Here is a 27,847-nt window from a genome sequence, read left to right on the forward strand (position 1 = left end):
ATTAGAGAAGAAAACCAAAATACCTTGTTGGTAACAGTCCTGTTCTAAAAGAATTGCTAAAGGAAGTTCTTCAGATAGAAGGGAAATGATACCTGAAAGAGATCAGGGAACATCAAGAATGAAAGAACAGAAATGGTAAGTATATGAGTAAACATAATAGACTGTTCTCCCCTTGAGTTCTTTTAAAAATATTTACTAGTCGACAGTGAAAATTATTAACACTGCCTGATAGGTTTGTGATTCTAATACATAAAAACAACTATAACAAGACAGTGGGGAGAGGATAAAGGGATTTATTTGGGGTAATAGTTCTACATTCCACTTGAAGTAGTAAAATATGATTCCAAGGGGATTATGAAAAGTTAATTATGTTTATTGCAATCACTAGAGCAACTACTAAACAAATCATATCAAAAGATACAATCATAGGGATCCCTGGGTGGCGCAGCGGTTTGGCGCCTGCCTTTGGCCCAGGGCGCGATCCTGGAGACCCGGGATCGAATCCCACGTCGGGCTCCCGGTGCATGGAGCCTGCTTCTCCCTCTGCCTGTGTCTCTGCCTCTCTCTCTGTGTGTGACTATCATAAATAAATAAAAATTTAAAAAAAAAAAATTTCAAAAGATACAATCATAAATACAATAGTTAAATGAGATACTAGAAAGTGTTCTAATTAGCCAAAAGAAGGCAAGGAAAGGGAACAAAGAGCAAACAATAAAATGATATAGCTAATTACTATAGATTATATTAGGAAGGTAAGAATGACTGTTGGAGAAATTCAGTTGTTACCAATGTAGTATTCAGAATCACCCAAGGGTCTGAATTTAAGGTTAACTGTAGAGGACATTTAGGGACCCTGGCAGCAGGGGTCAGGAGGGCGTTTTGCCCTGGACATAGACTTTTGATAATAGCACAGGAAGTATTTTTTTAATAAATTTATTTTTTATTGGTGTAGCACAGGAAGTATTATAGTCAAAGACGAGACTGCAATACATTCATCACTCAACTCTATAAATCTATTATCCTGTTAATGGGGATCCCTGGGTGGCGCAGCGGTTTGGCGCCTGCCTTTGGCCCAGGGTGCGATCCTGGAGACCCGGGATCGAATCCCACGTCGGGCTCCCGGTGCATGGAGCCTGCTTCTCCCTCTGCCTGTGTCTCTGCCTCTCTCTCTCTCTCTCTCTCTATGTGACTATTATAAATAAATTTTAAAAAGTTTTTTTTTATTTTCCTGTTAATGATTTTAGGAATAGCATAATTATTTGATCCTATACTTTTCTGGGTGTTGAAAATATTAAGTAGCCTTTAAAATATACCATAGGAGCAGCCTGGGGGTCTCAGCGGTTTAGCGCCGCCTTCAGCGCAGGGCGTGACCCTGGAGACCCGCGTCCGGCCCGCCGCATGGGGCCTGCTTCTCCCTCTGCTTGTCTCTGCCTGTCTCTCTATCATAAATAAATAAATAAAAATATTTTTAAAAATGAAATAAACCCCATTTCGAGGACCCAGAAATCGGGATTTACAGAGGTCGCTGACAGAGGTCGCTAACAGGCCCACCTGCCCCCGAGCCCAGCCCGCGAGGCTCAACCGTCGAGGTCAGCCCCGCCCCCTCCAGCGAAGGGCCCGGAGGCCCCGCCCCCGGCTGCGCCGCGCATGCTCGGCCGCAGAGCACGCCGGGAAGGGGCGGGGCCTGCGTGACCGTTCCGCGTCGAAGTCCTTCCGAGCCTCCTCGCGCGGCGAGCGTCCCTGAGAAAAATTAGTAAGCGTCCTCCGGCCGTCGCGGCGTCGGTGCCTCCCCCCGCGCCTCCCCGGAAGGGGCAGAGAGCGTGGCCGGTCGGCGGGAGGATGAGGCGTCGGGTCGGGTCGGGCGGGGCTCCCAGACACGGGTCCCTGCGAGCGGGTCCGCCATGTGCGGCCGGGCCCCTTCACGCGGCCGCAGCGTGCCCGCGTGCCCCTCGCCGGCCTGCGCTCCCCGCCCCGCGGCCGCCGCGGGCCGCCCGCGCACACCCGCGCACACCCGCGCACACCCGCAGCTCGCGGCCCCTACTGTAGTGCTTTTATGGGAGACGCAGGCGGAGCGAGACGCACGCTCTTGGGGACCCCGACGCGGTACTCGAACCTGGGTCTCTAGGGTCACGCTAAACGCTGGGCCCCCGGGTGGCCCCGAGACGCCGTAAAAAAAAAAAAGGAATCACGGAAGTGCTCTTGCAACAAGGTGCTGCGCACAGAGCGTCCGCGGAAGGGGACTGACCCGTGCAGGAGTGTGGCTCGAAGCCGGGCCGCGGGGAAGGTGCGCGGCCGGCCCGGCGCCCAGCTCTGTGGGCGGGAGCTGCAGCCCCGGGGGACGCCCGGCAGACGCCGTGAGCCTCCTCGCCTGTGCTCGGGCTTGCGCGGCCGCCTCGGGGGCCGGGGGTCACGGGGGCCCGCGGGGAGCCTGCTTCTCCCTCCACCTGGGTCTCAGGAATAAATAAATCGAATGTCTAAATATTTATTTATTTGTTTATTATATATAACATGTTTATTATATTTTTATTTTTATAAAAAATTATATTTATTATATTTTAATTTTTAATTATATTCATTATATTTATTAAATTATATTGTATCATACTTATATTTATTATATTTTATTATATTATATGTTATATTTTTATTTTTATAAAAAATTATTTTTATTTATATTATTTATTTTTATTTTTAATTTATTTTATTACATTTTATTATATTTATTACATTATGTTTGTGTTATATTTATTATATATGATATATTTTATTATGTATAATATATTACGACATATTTTTATGTATTTTTATTATATTTTTTATTTTTAATAACTACTTCATTATTATATATTTTATTTGTTTATAAAAATAAAGTTTTATTTTTATTTATTTACTTTTATATTTTTAATTTTAATTATATATATTCTATAATATATTTATTTTTTATGTTATTTATATTTTTATTTTAATAGTTTATTATTTTATGTATTATATTTATATTTATTACAGTTTTATTATAGAAATAAATATTTCTATTATACATTTTTATTATATTTTTATTTTAATGATTATTTCATTGCATATTTATTATATATGATATATTATATATGAAATATTTTTTGTGTTTTTTATAAAAAATAAAATGTTTATTTTATTTTTATTTTTATGTTCTTATATTTTTATTTTTTAATAATTTATTACTTATTATATGTTATATGTGCAATATATAATATATTTATTATATATATAATGAGAAATTTAAATTTTATAGCAAGATCTATATTACATTCAGCCCTGGCAGCCTCAGGACCCAGCAGTTTGCCGTTTAGCTCGTAGGGTGAGGCAAGAGCGTTTAGGGGAGTAGTTGCCCTTTGCTTGAAATAGTGATTTTTGTCCCCCACCCCCAACCCGGGATTTTCTGTGCCGGAGCATATGCACAGGTTGGAATCCAGAAAGAGCAGGTGAGAAGCTGTGACCGTCCTCCTTAGTGTCACCGCTGGGCGGGGGGGGGGGGGGGGGTGGGGTGGGGGTGGGGTGGGGGGGTGGGGGGGGGCGGGTGGTGAAGTGTACTCCCCTAGATGGCAGGAAGGGCTATTTTCTGGATGCTTCAGAAGTCTCCAAAAATAGGTGACGCTTGGTATATTACACGGTTAACTGTATCTAATGATTTTTGTTTTAATTTTTAATTTTTTTTTTTAAGATTTTATTTATTTATCCATGAGAGACACGGCGAGAGAGACAGACACAGGCAGAGGGAGAAGTAGGCTCCCTGCAGGGAGCCGGGTGCGAGGCTTGATCCCAGTACTCCAGGATTACTCCCTGGGCCAAAAGCAGATGCTCAACTGCTGAACCACCCAGGCATCCTTTTTTTGATTTTTAAAAGTAGGTTTAAAAAAATATACATATATGAGTGAAATGTTTGCTGAACCCCAAAAGCTACTGATTTTGTCGGGCTCCCCACAGGGAGCCTGCATCTCCCTCCACCTGTGTCTCTGCCTCTCATGAATAAATAAAATCTTAAAAAAAAAAAAAAAGGGTAATGTATAAAGAAGTAGCTGTAATGCAAAGAAGTAAAAGGTTAGAGTATACCTGCTTCTAAACTGAGTCACTTTATTTTTGCTTGTGATGGTACCACATTATGTTAATTACCGTAGCTTTATAGTTAAGTTCTCCAACTTTTTTTTACATATATTTATATATATATATTTTTTTATATATATATATATTTTTTTACTTTTTTCTTTTTTGAGATTGTTTTAACTTTCTATGTTTGTACACATTCCCTATGCATTAAATCCTCTTGTAAGTTCCACAAAAACTGGGATTTTGATCTGTAGCTCAATTTGGGGAAAACTGACTTAACAGTATTAAGTCAGTCAATGAGCGTGCTATATTTCTCCATTTATTTATATCTTCCTTAATTTCTCTCAGCATTAAAAAAAAAATTTCTCTCAGCATTGTTTGGTTTTTCAGTGTAGAGATCTTGACCTATTTCATTAGATATATTCATGCATTTGATGTTTTGTGATGCTTTAGAAAATGGTTGTTTTAAAATTTTTTGATTGTTCAAGTAAAAAATGATTTTTGAATATTGGCCTTCCTAAATTTACTTAATAATTGGCAGTAATTACTTGGAGATCCTTTTGGATTTTCTTTTTTTTTTTTAAAGCAGTATATTTGCTTCTCCTTTTCCAATCTTTACACCAAATTTCTGTTAAATATTTCACTTAAGGAATTTTCTTTAGCATTTCTGCAGTATAGATTTGTTTGTGATAAATTCTCATTTTCATGTATCTGAAGGAAATATTTCACCTTTATTTTTTTTTCTTATTTTAAAGATTTTACTTAGAGACAAAGGCACAGGGAGAAGCAGGCTCCCTGTGGGGAGCCCAACGTGGGACTTGATCCTGGGCCCAGGGCCAAAGGCAGATGCTCAATTGCTGAGCCACCCAGGCATCGCTTACCTTTATTTTTGAAGGATATTTTTACTGACTAGAGAATACTTTAAGTAGTTTTTTTTTCGGGGGAGGAGGGTGTTTTTGTTTTTTCCCATTACCTTAAAGACCCTCCATTGACTTCTGGCCTTCATTGTTTCTGTTTATTCTTTATTCTTATTTCTGTCTTCCTGTATGTCTTTTTTTTTTTTTTTTTTTTTAGCTACTCTTAAGAGTTTTTTATCTTTAGTTTTCACCAGTATGACTCTGATATGCATAGGTTTGTTTTTTTTCTTTTATATTTACTGTATTTATTACTCATAGATCTTCTTGAATTGTGTGGTTTGATATTTTTCTTCATTTGGAGGAAATTGGCCAGTAGTTCTTCAAATACTGCTTCTGTAGCCTTGTCTGTTTTCTCTTTCTGGAACTCTATTTACATCTGTGTTAACCTTTTTTGCCAGTTTCCACATGTTGCTTACATTATTTGTATTTTTATTTTATTATGCATCATCAGTCTGAACTATTTTCTACTATTGATATAAAATGTATCTATTCTTAATTTCTCTATTTTCCAATTCTCCTATTTCTATGACTTTTTTTTTATTCCAGGGGTCTGCTAAACTTCTTCACCTTTTTTCTCTTTTCTTCTCAAATGTATCAAAGTCCTAGCCTGATAATACCAATATGAATTACCTATAGATCTGTTCTGTTGTCTTTTTTCTTTTTATTGGTTTTCAGTCAGTCTTATTTGGGACTTTTTTTTGAGGGGGGGAGGATATACCCATACATTTTTATTGTATTGTGGATGACAAAATTTAAAGACTCTAGGTGCACTTCCTCCAGAGAGGGCTGAGTTCCTTATAAGCAGGCAGATAGTTCTAACAGATTACATTGATCCTGTTGAGGGTTAGCATTAGGATTTGTTGGGACTTTTTAGGGCTGATTTATTTTGGGTTGCCCTTTTTTCCAGGGAGTGGTCTTTTCTCCTGGGGTATGATCCTTACTCCTACCACATGGCCAACTGAAAGTCCAGATCTTTACCAAGCCCCCTCTACCTTTGCTGGGCTTAAATCTCAGCTTTGTTCTTAGCTCTGCAAAGCTACTGTAATCTCTGTTCAGCTCTTTAGACTCAATCTGCTATTTTCTGCTAGATTTTTTTATGTCATACTCCATAGATGTACATTTGGAGATCAGCTAAAAAGTGGAGAAGGAGGTATTTGTGTGCAAATTGGGAGGCTTATTTCTCCTTGGTTCCCACATCTCCTTTGTGCCTCAGGAGCTCCACCTGCTTTGGCAACCCAAAACTCCCATCTCCTTAGCTCAATGTGCTGCTGTTTTCCTCTACTCTGTTCTGGAAAGTGTCCTCAGAACAGATAAAATTAAAGCCTGTTAATTTTATCTGATGTGCCTAGATTTATCAGTTTCGTTTTTTTTTTTTTTTCTTAAGTATTCTCTACACCCAACATGAGGTTTGAATTCATGACCCCTAAGATCAAGAGTTTTGTGCCAACTGAGGGAGTAAGGCACCCCTAGATTTATCAGTCTTATTTTTAATTCTTGTCAATCGGATAAAATTTGGAACAGAGTTGGTTTAGAAGCTGAATAGGGTTTGAATAAGCAAAAATGACTTTACGGGTAGAGCAGTATAAGCACAGTTATAGTGGGGAAGAATTAAAAGATTAAGGGCGAAGCAACTTGAAGCATCGATATTGTACTAATTTTCCAGGAGGAAAGCTACATACATAGTCTCTGGAGATATGTTTGTGTGTCTGGAAATAATTCCTGATAGCTTGTAATTTCTTTGCAGTCTCAAGTTTTACTTTTAAAATTGTGAATTTTGAGGGGCGCCTTGGTGGCTTAGTTGGTTAAGCGACTGCCTTTGGCTCAGTTGGTGATATCAGGATCCTGGGATCGAGCCTGAGTTGGGCTCCCAGCTCAGTGGGGAGTCTGCTTCTGCCTCTGCGCGCGCGCGCGCGCTCTCTCTCTCTCTCTCTTTCACTGTCAAGTAAATAAATAAAAATTTTTTTTTAATTAATGTGAATTTTATTCTCTACTCCATGTTATCCTTCTTTGGTTTAAATTAAAATATTTTAATTGGTTATAACCTAGTAGTATTAACCAGTAGGAACATGTGCCACATTAATACTCTCCGACATACATGGGTTAGCCCTAGTTGGGAAAGATAGGTGAAAGACTATATTAAAAAAGAGGTTTCATTGTGTCTTGGTGGCTCAGTCAGAGGAGCATGCAACTCTTGATCTCAGGGTCATTAGTTCAAGCCCCACATTGGGTGTAGATTTTTACAAAAATCTTTTTAAAAAAAATTTTTTAAGTTTATTCATTTAAGTAATCTCTACACCCAGTGTGGAATTCAAACTCACCACCTGGAGATCAAGAGTCTCTTACTCCTCTGAGCAAGCCAGGCACCCCAAAAATAAAATCTTTTAGGGTTTTTAATGTGTATCTTGTTGGAAAAGGAAGTACTAGATTTGTTATTCATATATGTTTTTTGCTCTTTTGGTTTTTCTAATAGCTGAAGAAATGTTACATACTGTTCTTCCTTGCTTCAGAGACCTAATTTAAATTAATTAATTACACTTTGAGGGTACTTTCCATTATTTGCCTATTTGTGTGATGACTGACACATTTGAAGGGATTCCAAGATGCTAAAGCTCATAGATGCGTTGTGGGTTTTTGGTTTTGTTTTTTTTTTTTCTTTAAGATGCGTTTTTGTTTTTTTTTTTAATTTTTATTTATTTATGATAGTCACAGAGAGATAGAGAGGCAGAGACACAGGCAGAGGGAGAAGCAGGCTCCATGCACCGGGAGCCCGACGTGGGATTCGATCCCGGGTCTCCAGGATCGCGCCCTGGGCCAAAGGCAGGCGCCAAACCGCTGCGCCACCCAGGGATCCCAGATGCGTTGTTTTTAATTGATTTTTAGACTTGCATATTTTCTTTTGAGTGAATGACAGTCTAGTAGTTAATTTTCCGTGAGTTTTGCTTTGCTCTGGTTATTTGGAGTGCTTAAGTAGGCTGCACAGAAGCTGTCTGAGCTTCTACTGCACTTCACAGTCAGGTCTTAATCATTTAACTTTCTGCTCTGGGATAGGGACTTTGAATTAAAGTACCAGAAAAGTGGGGGGAAAGACCAAAGATGAGAGAAAAGAAGATAGAAGGAACCAGTTTGTCATGGAAAAAGAGACCTTGAGGCTGAGCAATCAAAAGGCACTTGTGATTCCTCAAAAGACATAAAATGGGATTATATTTTAAGCCTGAATGTGCAACAATCTTTTATATTTTGATTTGGGACTTTATCTTATATAGTTCCCAAAAAGGAATCCATTCATGGGGGTAGAGAGTAGGAGACAGGCATGAGGTGTAATTGGAAAATAGATTCAGGGCAGCCCCGGTGGCGCAGCTGTTTAGCGCCGCCTGCAGCCCCGGGTGTGATCCTGGAGACCTGGGATCGAGTCCCACATCGGGCTTCCTGCATGGAGCCTGCTTCTCCCTCTGCCTGTGTCTCTGCCTCTCTCTTTGCTCTCTCTGAATGAATAAATAAATTAAAAAAAAAAAAAAAAAGGAAAATAGATTCAAAATCTATTTAGAAGGTATATTTGATCCACTTTGGTGATTAAATGTGGGGACTTTGGGAGAAGAGGAATTTAGGACTACCCCTAGATTTCTGGCATGGGAAATTGGGTATAGAGCCATTTTATCAAAAAAGGGAACATGTGTAAAGCAGGTTTACAGGAATACTATAAGAATATAGTTTTAAATCTCTTGAATTAAAAAAAAAAGAAAAAAAATCTCTTGAATTTGAGGGACCTGTGGAGCATCTAAGTGGAGATATTTAGTAGGCCATTAGATATATGGGCTGGAGCTCAGAAATGTAAGGGGAAATCAGCCTAAAAATAATTGAATCCAAGGTTGTGCCCATAGAACAAATGGGAAAGATTCCTATGCAATTGAAGGAACACAAAAAAAAAATTGTTTTAAGACTTTATTTATTTGAGAGCATGCACAAGAGAGAGCATGAGTGAGGGGTGGGGAGAGGGAGAGGCAGAGCTAAGCAGGGAGCTTGACTTGGGTCTTGATCCCAGGATCATGACCTGAGCTAAAAGCAGACCCCTAACTGACTGACCCACCCGGGCATCCCTGGAACACAAATAATTTAGAAGCAGGTGAAATAAATGTTTGAGAAGAAAACTGGCAAAGAGGTAGGAGGAGGAATATGTTTTGGAGTCATAGGATTCAAGGAAGTAGAGAGTTTCAAGGATGAGGGACAGGAGTGGTCAGAGAGAGGCCACTAGCTTTAAAAGTTGGACCCTTGAGTGTATTTGAATGTTTATATGTGAAGAACCAGTAAGGATGGAAAGAGGAATTGAGGGAGATGAAGATAATAACTGGCTCTATAGGAGGACAGTGGCGGGGGAGAGGTAGTGACTACAGCCATTTGGATTAACCTTAGATAGAAGACTTTATGTTTTCTAAGACTAATAATTTAAAAGTAAACTTGTGGGTTAATGAGTTTATGCTATAGGCAGGCCTGGGGGAATAGAAGTGAAGAAGATTAGTCCCAGAAGAAAGCGAGAAATATGTCCACCAGAGAATTACAAAGCAAAACTATGTTGGGGAATAGTGATGAAGGGAAGAAAGCCAGTGTTGGTACTGTGAAGGAACCTTGAGTCCAACCTGTCTGAAGACCTGTTGTGCTTCCAGAAAATTACCATATTTAAAAGAACTAATGTTAAAATCAGACTCTCTTTCAATTCTTAATTTATTTATTTATTTATTTATTTATTTATTTATTTATTATTATTTTTTTTTTTTTCCAATTCTTATTTTATTTTAGGAACCTGGACACTATTCCCCAAAGAAGAATTTCATTAGTTTGGAACTGGAGGATTCCTTTGCATCAGATACTAAGATGAAAGAATCGCCAGTAGATGGTGAATGTGACAAAGCAGTGGCACCACAAATGGGGCGGGTAGATGAAATTAAGACTGAACCTGACAGTGCTCAGGTAAATATTTTATTTTCTTTTTTCTAGAACAGCATTTAATTGTACATTTCAGTTATGCAAGATGCTAGTTTACTGGTTGAAAACCTTAAATCTTTATCTTCCCCGAAGCAGTTGGTCACATAATATAAGGTATATGGTGTGAAATGCCATCACAACTCTATATAAGAAAATGATTTGAGAAAAGAATGGATGTTTGGCATGCGGTTTTGTTGTTTTTTGTTTTTGGGGGTTTGTTTGTTTGTTTTAATATTTATTCATGAGAGACACAGAGAGAGAGGCAGAGACACAGGCAGAGGAAGAAGCAGACCCCATGCAAGGAGCCCGACATGGGACTTGAACCCAGGAATCTGGAATCACGCCCTGAGCCAAAGGCAGGCGCTCAACCGCTGAGCCACCCAGGCCTCCCGGCATTGGGTTTTGGATTGATAAAAGGATTGCTTAGGAAATTATGGGTCTAGCTAAGGTTAACACATTTTTGTTTTCATTTTTCTTAACTTAAAACAGTATGACTAACTAATTGTATGTTTTTATGCTACTGACTTTTAAAGTAGTAGCCTTAATACATTATAAATTATTAAAATTTTTTCTTTGTAATTATTTTACCCAAATTAGTTTCATGTTTATTCTTAAACTTTTTCACACATATTATGTCCTAAAGAACCTATAAATAATAAACTGACTCAAGCTGTGAATGTTCTGTGAGTAGTGCCAAATTTCTTTAGACTGTTTATATATGAGCCAGCTGAAATTTCTAATGAAACAAAAAGTGAATTCAGTTTTAATTTATTTCTGGTATTCTGTTTAGAAATAGCCTAAAGTAAATCAGTGTTAAGTAGGGATATGACTCCCACTGAGTTGGTGATTCTGGGGAATATTGTCTATCTAGGAAGTGTTTGTTGCTTCTTCAGTCTGTGGACATTCAAACACTGTGGATGTTGTGGACATCCAAACATAGATCATGTTTAGATAGATTGCCTGCTGCTCTGAAGAATCCTCCGTAAGACTCTTAGCTCAATCCAACAACTTTTGTGTTTTAAGGTCTTTACAAAGACAATTAGCTAGTACTAATTAGAACAAGGAGGGAAAATAGATGTCATTGAGTGTGTCTGCTCTTTGTGTGGTAGCTACCGAAGGACTGTGTGAACAAAGATTACTGAAGTCACATCCAGGTATGATGGAATATAATGTAGTAATTGATCAGTGTTGTCAGCCAAAGGTCACCAGAAACGAAGTGTTTACCTATGGTTCAGTTCAGTTACACAATTCACTGCAAAGACTTAAACATAATTTATTATTTTCTATTGAATAACTAGCTGTTTTATACACATTGTATTCGTTATTTTCATTTCTTGTTTTAGGAGTACTGTCAAGCCCAGCAGCCCAAAACTCAGGAGAATGAACTGAAAATAAACACTACCTGTTCAGAGAGTGGTAATAGAATTACTTAAATTAATCATATTTATCCTAACCAACGTATTAGCCAGTTTATTCTACTTTTTTAGAATGTCTTTGAAGGGATCCCTGGGTGGCGCAGAGGTTTAGCACCTGCCTTTGGCCCAGGGTGTGATCCTGGAGACCCAGGATCGAATCCCACGTCGGACTCCCGGTGCATGGAGCCTGCTTCTCCCTCTGCCTATGTCTCTGCCTTTCTCTCTCTCTCTCTCTCTCTCTCTCTCTCTCTCTCTCTGTGACTATCATAAATAAATAAAAATTAAAAAAAAAAAAAGAATGTCTTTGAAAAGTGCATTGTTTGTTTTGGTTTCAAGTCCAGTAGAAGTAACCTCTAAAAGAAAATTAAAGAATGCATACTTAATTTTATGTAAATACTAATTTTCTTTCTTCCTGTTTTGTGTTTATAGCTCCACAGTTGACTGCAGGCATTCAGCTTTCTCTTACGTCGTCTGGCATGAATAAAATGCTTCCTTCAGTTTCAACCACAGCTGTTCAGGTCTCCTGTTCTGGTTGTAAAAAAATCCTTCAGAAGGGGCAAACTGCCTATCAGAGGAAAGGGTCTACTCAGCTTTTCTGCTCCACGCTGTGCATCAATGAGTACATTTCATCTGCCAATTCACCAGCTCTTCCCAAGAGAACTTGTTCAAACTGCTCAAAGTATATAATTCTAAATTATGCCCCCTTTTATTTCCCTACATAGATCTTGATCAGAGTCTTGGTTGTAACTGTCTACATTTTCATTTTTTCTAAAGAAATATCACCTTGGTTTAGTGAAAAGAAGCCGCTTCCGCTTCAGTTCCTCAATTAGATTCTTCAGAAATAGTTTTTCTGTTGAGAGATTTGCAGAATTTAAAACATAAGGAGTTCTGTTTCTCTTCAGCTTTAAATAATGTGACTTCTGAAACTTACTTTCCTACTGTTTTCATTAGAAATTCTCTGTAAGTGGGATTATTATATGTCTCTTCTATCATATAACTGTATAGGCTGCAAACCACTAACACATTAATCATATAATAGTAGTCAATCTGGATCGTTCAAGGTATAAAATATCCAAGGTATAACATTATAAAGTAATGTTTCTGTTGTAATGGCAAATGAATTTATTAGATACTTTTGCAAATTTGAGTAGTCCTAGGTAAATATGGTTGCATGTAATCTTTTCAAGATTTCAGTGAGCTGCTGTTGGGGTTTGTTTTGCTACCTTTTTTTTTTTTTTTTTTTTTTAATGTATGTAAGGCAATTTAGATGCAGAGAGAGGAAGTAGAGGTAATTTCATAATGAATTAGTGAAAAATGTCCAAAACTTTGAACTCTACCTTGAGATGTAAAGAATCCATGTGCTTTGAAACTCCTATCATACTATAATTCTGGTTTATTAGTTCTCATTAAATGCTATTGCTAAATTTTAAATGTTTTTGTTTCAGAACAGAGGAAACACACAGGCCACCAGTTTTGCTTGTAAATATAGTAAATACCTTTCAAGTGTCTTATTTTAGAATCAGATTGCCATAATTTGAATAATAGATTTAAGCCATCAGAGCAATACTGGCATGTAACAAGACCTCAATAAATGTTAATTATCACCATTATTATTCTCGTAACAAATCCACAAACCCTTTTTATTGGTTGCTTCAACTCCTCATTTGTCCGCTGCTTCGGGTGTTATCCGCTGCTTCAAATCTTACTCCCTGAAACTCACCTTTATCTTTGTGTTTTTTTCAACTCTTCAGTACTATGTCTTTTTTCCTTTTTGCTAAGGGCTGTAAGGCACTCTCTCTTCAGTCTGCTTTCTTTCTCTGCAGAATCATAAAACTGGAAGGGGCCTTAGAAATCATCCAGTCAAAACATTTTCTTTTGGTTTTGAGGAAACTGAGGTCCTGAGAAGTTAAGGTACCATGTTACTATGTTTGGAATTTACCTATTATACATCTTCAGCAGATCTCCCAGATTGAAAAGGCTGAAACAGGAAAGATATAGTGTAAGTTGTTCTCTAAGATGAAGAAATCCAATATGAGCAAAAATATGAAACAAGTTTTACTTCCTTTGGAATATTTTTCCAAAATTACTTCCTTTCAAATATTTTTTTAATACAAAATACTATTGTATAGGTTGGTGGAAAGGTGATAATAATGCATACATAGCCTGGAAGAGGCTGTCCATTGTTCAGAGTAACCTGTGCTTTTCTCAAAGTTTTTTTTCTTCCTCATTAGCCTCTGGTATTAATCTACAGTTCTCAAGATTTTAGCTAATTATCAGTTACTATTGAGGTTTCTTTTACAGCAATGATTTAAAAATCTGTTTTGAGTTAATGCAGTTTTTGTTTCATGAACCAAATGAAAAGTGGCTTTGAAAATGACATTTTATTTTTTTTTCTATTTTTTTTTTTAAAGAATTTTATTTTATTTTATTTATGATAGTCACAGAGAGAGAGAGAGAGAGGCAGAGACACAGGCAGAGGGAGGAGAAGCAGGCTCCATGCACCGGGAGCCCGACGTGGGATTCGATCCCGGGTCTCCAGGATCGCGCCCTGGGCCAAAGGCAGGCGCCAAACCGCTGCGCCACCCAGGGATCCCTGAAAATGACATTTTAAATCATGTTAGATAAGACTTCTTTTGAGAGCAGTGTGTTTAAGAAATGTCATTTCTGCACTGTAGTATCCCAATTTGAAACCAACCAACCAGAGATTCTTTTTTTTTTTTTAATTTTTTATTTATTTAATGATAGTCACAGAGAGAGAGAGAGAGAGAGAGGCAGAGACACAGGCAGAGGGCGAAGCAGGCTCCATGCACCGGGAGCCCGACGTGGGATTCGATCCCGGGTTTCCAGGATCGTGCCCTGGGCCAAAGGCAGGCGCCAAACCACTGCACCACCCAGGGATCCCCCAACCAGAGATTCTGAAAGCAATCAACAGAGTGCAGAATATCCCTGTGCATTAATGCTGTATAACACATATAAATAAGAAATTTGTTGAGTCCTGTGCTTGGAATTTGTTTAAGCTAATTTTAGGCACTTTTAAGAAAATTCATTTTTTAGTTTTTTATTTATAAGGACTTAGTAGATTAGAAACCAGGAATCTAGTATACTGGTAGCAGTAAATCAGTAAGCATTTTCAAACTTCCATGCTTCTGCCGATGCAGTTTCTTCTGCCTCCCTTTCCATCTGGCTAATTTATTTCTGTCACAAAGGTCTGCCTCAAATATCCTTACCTCTTGTCTTCTGTTCCCACACGATTTTTTTCCTCTCTTCTCACTAACCCCCACCTTTTCAGAATAATTGTTCCATGGTCTGTGTTTTAATAGTGTTCATAATTCCCACAGCATTAATCAAAAATTTTTAAAGAAAGAATTGATACTGCCCCAATTAAACTATGAATCTCTTGAGATTAGGAACCAGATCACGCTCATCCTTATATTCCCAACGCCTTTACACTAGCTGGCACAGTGAATCCAAGAAAAAAATTTTTGTCAAATAAAATACAAGGCTAGTACAACTCAGATACTGCATTTAGAGCTATTTAAACCAGTAAAATGACTGATTCATAGTAATGAAATGAACCTGTTATTTTTGGTACAATCTGTTTCAGGAGGAAAATTTGTAAGTGTTAAAATAGTGTTGATTTCAGGAGTATTTCATCTAGAAAACTATTACCCTGAAAGATTGATGTTCTGAGGTTTCTAAGTAGCCAGACATCATTGGCAGTTCTCAAACATTCTGGTTTCTGGAACCCTTTACATTCTTAAAATTTTTTGAAAAGCCAGAAGCTTTACTTTATGTAGGTTATATCTGCCAATATATACAGTATTAGAGATTAAAACTGATAAATTTTTAAGATTTTATTTATTCATGAGAGAGGGGAGGCAGAGGAAAGAGGCAGGCTCCCTGTAGAGTAGGGAGCCTGATGCAGGGCTTAATCCCAGGACCCTGGGCTCACCGCCTGAGCTGAAGGCAGACACTTAACCGACTGAGTCACCCAGGTGCTCTAAAACTGAGAAATTTTTTTTTTAATCTTTTTTTTTTTTTTTTTTAATGATAGTCACACAGAGAGAAAGAGAGAGGCAGAGACACAGGCACACGGAGAAGCAGGCTCCATGCACCGGGAGCCCGATGTGGGATTCGATCCCGGGTCTCCAGGATCGTGCCCTGGGCCAAAGGCAGGCGCCAAACCGCTGCGCCACCCAGGGATCCCTAAAACTGAGAAATTTTTAAGCTAATTATTAACTCCTTTAAAAATAACTCAGAAAAAATAAATAAATAAATAAATAAAAATAACTCAGTTAATGCGGACATAAATAATATTTTTAATGAAAAGTAGTCTTTAGTGAAAAGAATTTTAAGAAAAATTGAGTGAACATCATTTTATCAGTTTTGCAAACCGCTTCGATGTCTGGCTGGGTTTTCATATCTGCCTCTGTGTTCAATTAATTGGTAAATGTTTTGGCCAAAGTGTGAAAAAAATCTGGTCCTAACAATCAGTAATTGGAAAAGGGAGGTATGTTTTAATAGTCTTTTAGATTTTGTGGATGCTCTTCTTTGATACTCTAGCAGAAAACAGGTTGTACTTCTTAAAGGTTAGTTACAATGTGAAATCTGAAACCATATCAATGAATTCTTTGTACTGTAAGGTTAAAATACATTGATCTGTTTGTACTTTGAATGGGTTTTTTTTTTTAAACATGAATGTTTAAAAACATTGCATGAATGCTTTTTTGTTACATGCTATCATAATTTGGAAAATACTACTTCACTGAGTTATTTAGATCTTTCAAATGTTGGCATATTTCTTTATGCAATATTTTAACAATCACATTTGTTAAAAAACCAAAACACTAATCTCATCAGGAAATCTTAGCTATTGGGACGCAATCAAGTTGGAGGTGGCAAATTTTCCAAAATTCTAATTTTCAATGAAAGCTTGAATTTTATCATTGGCAATGAATACTGTCAGCTCTTTATCTTGAAGTAACAGTCTTACTTTATTCTTTTTTGAGAAAATATTTGCCAGATATCCACTCTGGATAATGGTATGTTCTTTCAAGTAAAAATATGTTCCATGAAAATAGTAACTACCTCAGGTTGTAGCTCAACATTCTCACGTGAGATTTTCCTTGAGACAACCATCATAGTTTGGTGTGCAGGAGAAATACTTTGTGCCTCTGTCCCATATCACCACATGGAATATGAAAAAGAAGTTTTCAAGGATAAAGCTTAATAAGTAAATGATTTTTACAACAAATGTATGGCAATGAATAGCTGATACCAGGACATTTTGGTGCAGCTGCATTTGTTTGTGCTAATAAGGCCCTGGCATTTTACCCAGTATTGGTTTTTTTTTTTTTTTCCTCCCAATTTATTGAGGTGAAATCCACATAAAAAGCCATTTCAGCAGTATTTAGTACACTCAACAGTGTCTAATTCCAAAACATTTCTCACTCCAACGTATCCATTGAGTTTCTCCCCAGAGAAAATTCTCTGTAGCCTCTGGCAACCACCAATCTGCAGTCTATCTGGATTTATGTATTCAGGATATTTTATAATTATGGAATTCTACAACATACAACCATTTGTGTCCATCTTTTTAGCATAATGCTTTCAAGGTTTATCCCAGGCTTATATATGTTGTAGCATGTGTAGCAGTACTTCATCTTTTTTTATAGCTGAGTAATATTCCATTGTATGGATATATCACAAATTTCCATCTTTTGGCCTTTTTTTTTTTTTTCTTTAAAGTAAGTTCCAGGCCCAGTGTGGCCCTTGAACTCACAATCCTGAGATCAAGAGTTATGTGCTCTACCAACTGAGCCGGCCCAGTGCCCTTATCTTTTAGCTATTTGAAATAGAGCTGTTAGGAACATGTGTGTCTTCATACTTTTTTCAGTACGAGGAGTGGAATTGCAGTGGCCCATTGTTGATTTTGCATCATCAGTTCCAATGTTAACATATGTTGTGAAAAAGACAAATGACACTTTTTTGGGCAGATAATATTTTAATATGAAAATAGTTTTGTTTTAGTGGACCCCTCTAAAAGTATCCGGAGGATCCCTAGAGTTTTGCAGACCATAGTTTGGTATTCTCTGTCTTGTAGATTACAGAGTTGGTCAGGTATGAATATGTGATTGCTCATCAACACTCTATTATCACTAGCACTAACTAATGCAACTAGGTAATCCTCAAAACTGTGCTATCAGATGTGTTTTGTAATCCCTACTTTATAGATAAAGGAATCAGCATTTGGGAGTATAAATGACTTACCCAACATTATGTAGTATAAATTCTAGAACTAAATACCAAATTCAGGTTTTGTTATTTCAAGGCTGATGTGATGTCACTGCTGTTGCATAACCTTTTTTTTTTTTTTTTTTTGCTGTTGCATAATCTAAATGTAGATGAAATGGAAGAGGGTTACTTGAAGGAGTGCTTTAACTTCTAAAAGTGTTTAATGGTGCCCTTGTTTTTCTTTTTAGAGACCTCTTAAATCTAAAGGATGTGATCAGTGTCCAGCTAGAAGATACCTCTAGCAAAAATTTTTGCAGCCAATCTTGTCTTTCATCATATGAAGAAAAAAGAAAAGTATTTGTTACCATATGTACTAATAGCATTTTAACCAAGTGCAGCATGTGTCAGAAGACTACTGTTGTAAGTTGAAAATCTAACTTTTTTAAGAATTCTTTTTTTTTTTAAAGATATTTATTTATATATTTGGTTTATTGAGAGTGAGCATGAGTAGGGGGGAGGGCAGAGGGAGAAGCAGACTCCCCACTTAGCAGGAAGCCCAATGGAGGACTCAGTTTTATGACTCTGGAATTATGACCTGAGCCAAAGGCAGACGCTTAGCCAACCAAGTCACCCAGGCACTCTAATTTTTAGGGATTCTGATTATTTTGTTTAAATATTAGAGTTTTTACTGAATTAAAAAATTTTTTCCAAGATTTTATTTATTTATCTGATAGAGAGAGCCCAAGCAGTGGGAGCAACAGGCAAAGGGAGAGGGAGAAGCAGACTCCCCACTGAGCAGGGATCCTGATGCAGAGCTGGACCCCAGGACACTAGGATCGTGTCCCTAGCCAAAGGCAGATGCTTAACTCACTAAGCCACCCAGGCTCCCCTTTACTGAATTTTTTTTAAATCCTAGATTCAGTATAAAGTAAAATACCAGAATGTGAAACACTGTAGTAATGTTTTTCACTTTGACTCTAACAACCTCATCATGAAGTTTATCTTGAGAACTGTGGGGCTTACTTATTGTTACACTGTCTCTAGTTTGTTTCGAATGCTTCAGATGAAAGGACAGTCTATTACTTTAATAGTTCAGAGAGCGGGTACCCAGGTGGTTCAGTTGGTTAAGCATCTAACTCTTGATTTTGGCTCAGGTCATGAGCCCCACATGTCCCTCTCCCTCTGCCTGCCTGCCACATGCTCATGCTCGCTCGCTCGCTCTCAAATAAATAAATAAAATACTGAAAAAAATAGTTCAGAGTATTACAGCACATAAGTGGGTACAAATAAAGACCTGTTGCATAAAAGTAAGGACAACTCCATTTTAATTTGTCTATGTGACTCAAAATATCCAAGATTGAGTTCCTTCCATTAGTTTAGTTGTGGATGGTTCCACTTTAGGAAAATGTGGGGATAAGATTTTAGTACCACTGGGAATAGTTTCAGTTGATAAGACAGTGAAGAAGATGAAATAAGACTTCTGACAGTTCCTCTTACATAACAATTCATGATAAATGCTGTATGGAGATTCTCCTAAAGACTCTCAGGATGATCTTGCCTTGAAGAAAACCAAGCAAATGGAAGCTTGTTTATAAACTGCAAATATATAGGCCTCAGCAGTGTAGCGCCGCCTTCAGCCCAGGGCATGATCCTGGAGACCCAGGATCGAGTCCCACATCGGGCTCCCTGTATGGAGCCTGCTTCTCCCTCTGCCTGTGTCTCTGCCTCTCTCTCCCCCTCTGTCTCTCATGAATGGATAAATGAAATCTTTAAAAAAATAAATAAACTGCAAATAAAGATAGCAGAAGTAACAATAGCCTACCTATCGTAAAACTCAACCACAAAGGTGTTTTTAATTCTGTTTTCTTACACCTAAGCAATGTTAAAATGAATTAAGAATGTCACAGGCGGGGATCCCTGGGTGGCGCAGTGGTTTGGCGCTTGCCTTTGGCCCAGGGCGTGATCCTGGAGACCCGGGATCGAGTCCCACATCAGGCTCCCGGTGCATGGAGCCTGCTTCTCCCTCTGCCTATGTCTCTGCCTCTCTCTCTCTCTCTCTCTCTCTCTCTCTCTGTGTGACTATCGTTAAAAAAAAAAAAATTTAAAAATTTAAAAAAATTTTCTTCTAATGGACTGGGTTTTTTTTTAATAGTTTTTAAAGATTTTATTTATTTGAGAGAGAGAGCACGAGCAGGGGGACAATCCTAGGACCTGGGGATCATGATCTGAGCCAAAGGCAGATACTTAACCTACTGAGCCACCCTAAAGTAGGCACCCTAAAGTAGATTGCTTGATAGAATTATACTTACTTTGACCACACCTTTTTTCCTCCACATCTTTTTTCTTTTTAATATTTTATGTATTTATTCATGACAATACACAAAGAGGAGAGAGAGAGAGAGGCAGAGACACAGGCAGAGGGAGAAGCAGGCTCCATGCAGGGAGCCTGATGTGGGACTCGATCCCGGGTCTCCCGGATCACATCCTGGGCTAAAGGCTGCGCTAAGCCACTGAGCCACCCAGGCTGCCCCCTCCACATCTTAATAGAATAAATTAATTGTTCTCTTTCCCAGATGAATAATAAATTAACTATAAATAATACCACTGTTGTTACTTAATGTTAAATATTGGGCTAAATAATTTTTTTTTTAAGATTTTATTTATTCATGAGACACAGAGAGAGAGATATGCAGAGACACAGGCAGAGGGAGAAGCAGGCTCCATGCAGGGAGCCTGACGTGGGACTCGATCCCAGGTCTCCAGGATCATGCCCTGGGCCCAAGGCAGGTGCCAAACCGCTGAGCCATCCAGGGATCCCCTAAATAATGTTAAAATAGCTCTTCTCAAAGTAAAAAAATCATACTGATGAAGGGTAAAAGAATTTTCAAACTTATACTGTTTTTTGTCTCATTGTTCCTTTGCCGATATCCTGTTTTTCATGGAAGAAAATCTGTATATGGTATTTTCATTTGTCCTTGTATTTTATGCCCCCAAAAGCGGTTCTTTTTCACCATTGCTCTAAGCCCAAGAATGATGGTTCCTGTTACAGTAGAAACAATAGATGGGGAACTACACAGTTCATGTCCTTTACACACTTACTGCTTACTGAATGTACTATATTCTGTATATCTTACTGCTTCTGTGCTTTCTCACAATATGCTTTCAGTGTTTACCATGAAGTTAGGCTAGAAAAGCAATGATTCCCACAGCTGTTCTCTGGCTCCTCTGCTTTCCTGAGTTAATATTCAAAGTGGAATTGAGTGGGGCACCTGGGTGGCTCAGTCACTTAAGCATCTGCCTTCAGCTCAGTTCATGATCCCAGGAGCCCCACATCAAGCAGGGAGCCTGCTTCTCCCTCTCCCCCTGCTTGTGCTCTTTCTCAGTCAAGTAAATAAATAAAATCTTTATTTTTTATTTTTCTTTTTAAAGTGGAATTGAAGAAAGAGATATAATTGTAAGACTTTTGTGTATTTATCCAGTCAGAGTTGATTGCCTGGAGTGATAAACATATTCTATGACCTCTTTCTTCATTGCTTGCATATGAAGAAAGCATACTGCTTTCTAATATTTATCTAATAATAATGCTGCTACTAATGTATATCTGATAAATAACACAAATATTGGAATGATCTGTTTCTTTCATTTTAGTCACTCTAATCTGTAGTGCCTTTTTTCCTCTTTTTTGTTTGTTTTTAATTCAAGTTAGTTAGCATATAGTGTATTACTAGTTTCAAGGTAGACTTTAGTGATTCATCAGTTGCATATAACATTCAGTGCTTGTTATTTTTTTCCGGTTTTTAAGAAAGTGTAAAAATGTGACTTTATTATCATTACTTGTTATATTTTAGCTAAGAGGAGCAATAATGGGTGTATTTTTGTTTGTTGATAATATGTCATACACCAGGAATATGAATATAACTTTAATCTTTAAACAGAAACCAACCCAAACACTTACATCTGTTCTTTGCAAATCATTGAAGCCCTCAGATGAAATGATTGAGACCACCAATGACTTTGGGAAGACAGACCTCTTCTGTTCTATTAATTGTTTCTCTGCTTACAATAAAGCTAAGATGGAATCATCAACAGGTAATGTTTGCTTAGAAGTTATCAGAGGTTTAGAAACTGTTGAATGTTACTAATTTCCTTTAATTTATCACCTTGATTTATCTCAACATTAAACTGACAAGTCAATGGGATCCCTGGGTGGCGCAGCGGTTTGGCGCCTGCCTTTGGCCCAGGGCGCGATCCTGGAGACCCGGGATCGAATCCCACATCAGGCTCCCGGTGCATGGAGCCTGCTTCTCCCTCCGCCTGTGTCTCTGCCTCTCTCTCTCTCTCTGTGTGACTATCATAAATAAATAAAAAAAAAAAAAAAAAAAAATTTAAACTGACGAGTCAAAACAGTATAAAACTCGTTGCAAAAAAAAAGTTTTCCAGGTGCACCTGGCTGGCTCAGTCGGTAGAGCACGTGACTCTTGCTCTCAGGGTCCTGAATTCAAGCCCCACATTGGGCATGGAGCCTACATTTAAAAGGAAAAAAATGTTTTCCAGTAGTTTTATGTAAAAGGAAGCCTACTTCACAACCAAAGACTTCATATTTATTTGTAAAGATCATCATATTAGAATATAGAATTTTATACTTAGCCCTGCTTTGTAAAAATAAGGGTATCAGTTATGTTTTTTTATAGGAAGTGGAGCTAGTTGGAAATACTTGAAAGTTCACTAATAGAAAAGCACAAGTAACCCAGGGCCAACTTTGTATTCTATCAAAGAGCCTCATATAGGACCATTAGTGCTATTTTACATAGATAATAAAGAAAATGATACCCCTGAGGCTTGTACTTCATGTAAACTGGTTTATTTTAGAAATCTCTGCAATACTACCTTTGACACCAGTCTAACTCCAGTCATGTTGAGGGTTATAAATCTTGAAAGAGTTAGAAATGAGACCCATTAGGGGTGCTTGGCTAGCTCAGTCATTAGAGCGAGTGACTCTTAATCTTGGGGTTATGAGTTAGAACCCCACATTGAGTGTAGAATTTTTTTTTTTTTTAAGATTTTATTTATTTATTCATGAGAGACACAGAGAGAGAGAGAGGCAGAGACACAGGCAGCGGGAGAAGCAGGCTCCATGCAAGGAGCCCGATGCGGGACTCGATCCCGGGACCCCAGGACCACGCCCTGGGCAGAAGGCAGGCGCCAAACCGCTGAGCCACCCGGGGATCCCCTAGAAATTACTTTAAAAAAATAAAATAATGTGTTTAAAAAATGAAAGATCTGATATCCATTAGGAGATTCTGAAGGAATCTCTTTTCTTCGTGGGTAAGTTCATGTAAAGATTTGCTTGAAATTTCATGCAAATGACATAAAGGGACTGAGAAGTTGTATGCAAAGGTCAAATATATTAAAAAATAGAAAATGTAAATTATCAGTTTCAGGGTACTAATGTGTTATGCTAAAGAACCTGGCTATAAGCCCTACTCCAATATCCAGCAATACCTAAAGCTATTGGATATTTGCATTGTTTATTGAAACACTGGTTATTAAACAGTGCTTTCTGATTGATTCTCCTGGTTGTTGAGAAATCTTTTAATTTTTTTCAGTAAATGTTTCTGTGGTACAGGATGCCTCAACAGAGCTCTTAGCTCCAAAGAAAGATACAACTCCAGTTATAAGCAATATAGTGTCATTGGCAGATACTCATGTATCCCTTCCCATCATGAACTCTGATGTCTTACAAGGTAAAATTGATATAAAGATACTTGATATATACACTGTCTTCACATCCTTGATGAATCTATCTATAATCTTAGGTTGTTTTTGTTGTCTGATATGAAATAAGCAATTGTAGTTTATGATGCTGTTTTATAAATTATAGTATAAGATCTTGAATTGATGATACTCTTCTGTTTTACCAGATACAGTTTCTTCAGTAACAGCAAAAGTCATTGTAGATGTAAGTTTTGTTCTTAATATTTTCGACCCTGTCTTTTTTAAGCATATTTTGTACTTTTATATATGTAAACATATATATATACACACACACACACACACACACACACACACACACACATATACATATTCATCCCTATTTTCATCCTAAGGCTCAAAAAAGTTGAACAAGAAACATCTTTTGGTATTCATATTCAATTTCCCGAATCCCAGGTTTGACTTGAAACTATTAATAAGAATATTTAAACAAGTATTATTAGCCATAGTTTTTCCTCTGGGTTCTTTATTACCTTTTTCAATATTCTAGGTCACATGAGCAATAAAAATTATTTTTATTACAATTACATACCAAAAGATTCTTTGAACATTTAATGCTGAGTCTAGATTGCAACATTATATTATAAATAATTGTTAATGTTTCCCCCTAGCGGAGCTCATATTGCAACTCGCCCATTCATTTTATTGTGTTATTAGAATAGATATGTTTGATATATTAATCATTTGAAAACTGTTCGAACAAATGTTTTTTTTCTTTTTCTCCCAAACATTTCTAAGAGTTTACCCAGTGAATCAAGTAATGGTGTTGCTAATAATAGTGTTGAACAGCCAAGGCTTTCACCATCTTCATCAGTACCCAGTCAGCATACAGTTGACTCCAGTGTAGAAGTACAAAGAGATCAAGTGTCAAACCAAGATGCTACATACAATATGAAATCTATGAAAATAAGTGATGGACTATGTCACCCAAAGTTTACATCCAAAGTACAAAAAGTTAAAGATAAATCACGAAGTATTAAAAAATCTTGGTGTTCAAATCTCCAACATTTGAAAAACAGTATTAAGAAGGATGTGGCATTCTGTTATTCATGCCAGTTGTTCTGCCAAAAAAATTTTAGTTGTGGAGGAGAATCATTTGCAGGCCAAGGAATTTCTAATTGGAAAAAGACTCTAGAAAAATTCAGGAAGCATGAAAAAAGTGAAATGCATTTGAAGTCATTGCAGTTTTGGAGGGAACACCAGTTTTCTGATGAAGCAGTCAATGATAATTTATCTATTCATTCAAAGCAGATTGAAGGAAATAAAAAGTACCTAAAGCTTATAATAGAAAATATTTTATTTCTCGGGAAGCAGTGTTTACCATTAAGAGGAAATGACCAATCAATTTCATCTATGAATAAAGGTAATTTTTTAGAACTGTTAGAAATCAGAGCAAAAGATAAAGGAGAAGAAATATTTCGACTTATGAATTCACAAGTTGACTTCTATAATAGCACACAAATTCAAAATGATATTATTGAAATAATAAAGACTGAAATGCTGCAAGATATTGTGGATGAAATCAATGTCTCCTCAGCTTTTTCTATAATATGTGATGAGACAACTGATAGTGCCACTAAAGAACAGCTTGCAATTTGTGTAAGATACCCACAAAAAATGTCAAAGGCTATCTTAATTAAAGAAAGATTTTTGGGCTTCATAGATGTTAAAGAGATGAGTGGGACTAACTTACATAGGACTATCAAAACGTACCTGCAGCAAATTGGAGTTGATCTGAATAAGATATGTGGCCAGGCCTATGATAGTACCGCCAATTTGAGGGGAAAATTTAATAAAATTGCAGCAGAGTTCAAAAAAGAAGAGCCAAGAGCTTTGTACATACATTGTTATGCACATTTTTTGGATTTAGCAGTAATTAGGTTTTGTAAAGAAGTGAAAGAACTCCGAAGTACTCTAAATACTCTCAGCTCTTTGTTCAACACTATTCATATGTCTGGGGAAATGTCTGCAAATTTTCAAAACATCTGTAAGCTAAGTCAAAACAAAACATGCAAGAAACATACATCACAATCATGTTGGACAGTTCACGATCATATATTACTATCTGTGATTGAGGGTCTTCCGGAGATTATTGAAACTTTGGAAGTTGTATCAAGCCATTCTTCAAACACAAGTTTGGCTGATGAATTGAATAATTTGTTAGTACTGGTCTCCAAATTTGAATTTATCTTTTGTTTGAAATTTCTTTATCGAGTGTTAAGTGTTACAGGAATTCTTTCCAAAGAGCTTCAAAGTGAAACCATAGATATTTTTTCATTGTCTTCAAAAATAGAAGCAATTTTAGAATGTTTATCATCTGAGAGAAATGATGCCTATTTCAAAACTATCTGGGATGGAGCAGAGGAAATATGTCAAAAAATAACCAGTAAAGGTTTTGAAGTTGAAAGACCTTCTTTTCAGAAAAGAAGAAAAATTCAGAAAACAATAGATTTTGGCAATTCAGATAGTATGTTTTTTCCTACCTCAACAGAAGAACAATATAAAATTAATATTTATTACCAAGGATTGGACACTATATTAGATAATTTAAAATTATGTTTTTCAGAGTTTGATTATTGCAAAATGAAACAAATTTCAGAACTATTATTTAAATGGAATGAACCATTAAATGAAACAACAGCCAAACAGGTCCAAGAATTTTATAAACTTGGTGCAGACATCATCCCAGAACTTAGATTTTATCGGCAATATGCAAAGCTCAATTTTGTCATAAATTATGATTGTATCAACTTCATTGATCTTGGCTGTTTGTTTATTCAGCATGGTCTTCACAATAATATTCCTTGCATATCAAAGTTATTATATATTGGTTTGTCTTGGCCAGTTACTTCAAGTGCTCAAAATATATTTTCTACACTGCCCCGTCTTAAAACATATTTATGTCATACCATGGGACAAGAGAAGCTTAGTGGCCTGGCCCTAATGGCTATTGAGCAGGAATTGGTAAATAAACTGATGGAACCTGAAAGACTCAATGGAATTGTGGAAAAGTTTATCCATCAGATGAAAGAAATATAACACTTGCTAATTTGGATTTACGTAAAAAGAATTTTGTATTTCTACTGGAATGTTTAATTTCAGAATTTTATTTTCTAAGAAAACATTTTTTTTACATGTAACAATCACTTGATTCAAAATTCAAAAACCAGACTGATGTATAATGAAAAGTCTCTTTCCCCTTTGTAGTATGCAATTCCCCCTCCCTGTTGTGTTAGCTGTTTCTCAGATATGCTCCTGGCGATATTTTTCATAGATAGTACTCTGCAATGCACACCATTCTTCAGCTTGTCCGCTTAACATATTTTTGAATTGTCCTGTATCAGTACATAGTTTCTTGATTTCGTTTTACAACTGCATAGAATTTCATTGTATGGATGTACCATAAAATATTAGGAGCAGTCCCTAACAGCAAACATTTAAATTCTTTCCAGTATTTTGCTATTATAAAGAATGCCACATTTAGTAACCTTGTATGTAGGTCATATTGCACATGAGTGAGTTACTGTAAGATAAAATTTTATTTTTTATTTTATTTTATTTTATTTTTTTAATTTTTATTTATTTATGATAGTCACACAGAGAGAGAGAGAGGCAGAGACACAGGCAGAGGGAGAAGTAGGCTCCATGCACCGGGAGCCTGACGTGGGATTCGATCCCGGGTCTCCAGGATCGCGCCCCGGGCCAAAGGCAGGCGCCAAACCGCTGCGCCACCCAGGGATCCCTATTTTTTATTTTTTTAAGACAAAATTTTAAATTGCAATTACTAGGTCAGAAGATTTATGCATTTTTATTCTTGATAAATACTGACAAATTGCTCTATAAGGATTATGCCCATTTAAGTCCCATTCAACCATGTGTGTGTGATATTGCCTATTTCCTTGAATCTTTATAAACAGAGTTCTGAAACATTTTGATCTTTGCCAGTCTGTTCTAAGCCCCAGTGGAATTTTGTATTTTCACTTAAGAATAAGGTTGGATATCTACTTGAGCTATTTGTATTTCCTTTTCCTATGAACTGTCATGGTTAAACATGGCTGTGGTTTGGTTGACAAATAGCTAGATGACACAATATGAATTCTTAATCTGCCTTATGAAAATATGACTGAATAACAAATAACACCCCCCCCCAAAAAAAAAAGACTCTTTTTCTATCACTATACTTTAGAAAGGTTTCGGTGATAAAGGAAAATCTGTCCCTCAGAGACTTCCAAGAATTTAGTGGTAGATGTATCTAGGCCTAGAATTTTGTTTCTTTTAGGAATATTTTTCTGCCACCATTCTGTTTCTTTCTCCTCAATTATTATTTGTAATTTGTCTAGAGAGAGCATCCATTTTATTTAGGTTTTTCAAAAAATGATTTACATAGAGCTATAGAAAGTATTTTATTTTTTTTGTATACTAAGTTTCCTCATCAATTTCTGTAAATGCTTC

General features: G+C 37.2%; 1 protein-coding gene across 5 annotated transcripts; it reads left to right on the forward strand.

The window, feature by feature from the left end:
* The first annotated feature begins 1,642 nt into the window (after positions 1-1,642).
* Positions 1,643-27,023, forward strand: ZMYM1 (zinc finger MYM-type containing 1). Of its 5 annotated transcripts, none has more exons than XM_041738776.1 (9): positions 1,643-1,753; positions 9,789-9,959; positions 11,318-11,390; positions 11,819-12,068; positions 17,872-18,043; positions 21,559-21,712; positions 23,230-23,367; positions 23,545-23,582; positions 24,134-27,023. In XM_041738776.1, the coding sequence occupies exons 2-9, from the start codon at positions 9,864-9,866 to the stop codon at positions 26,432-26,434; spliced, it is 3,222 nt and encodes a 1,073-aa protein (XP_041594710.1). In that variant the 5' UTR covers positions 1,643-1,753; positions 9,789-9,863; the 3' UTR covers positions 26,435-27,023. The 5 variants fall into 5 exon arrangements, with proteins under 5 accessions (XP_041594710.1, XP_041594712.1, XP_041594713.1 ...); XM_041738778.1 differs by having other exon boundaries at positions 21,604-21,712; XM_041738779.1 differs by lacking the exons at positions 1,643-1,753; positions 11,318-11,390 and having other exon boundaries at positions 9,823-9,959.
* The last annotated feature ends 824 nt before the right edge of the window (positions 27,024-27,847 follow it).

The sequence above is a fragment of the Vulpes lagopus genome, chromosome 23 (genome assembly GCF_018345385.1).
Source record: "Vulpes lagopus strain Blue_001 chromosome 23, ASM1834538v1, whole genome shotgun sequence".
Taxonomy (NCBI): Eukaryota; Metazoa; Chordata; class Mammalia; order Carnivora; family Canidae; genus Vulpes; species Vulpes lagopus.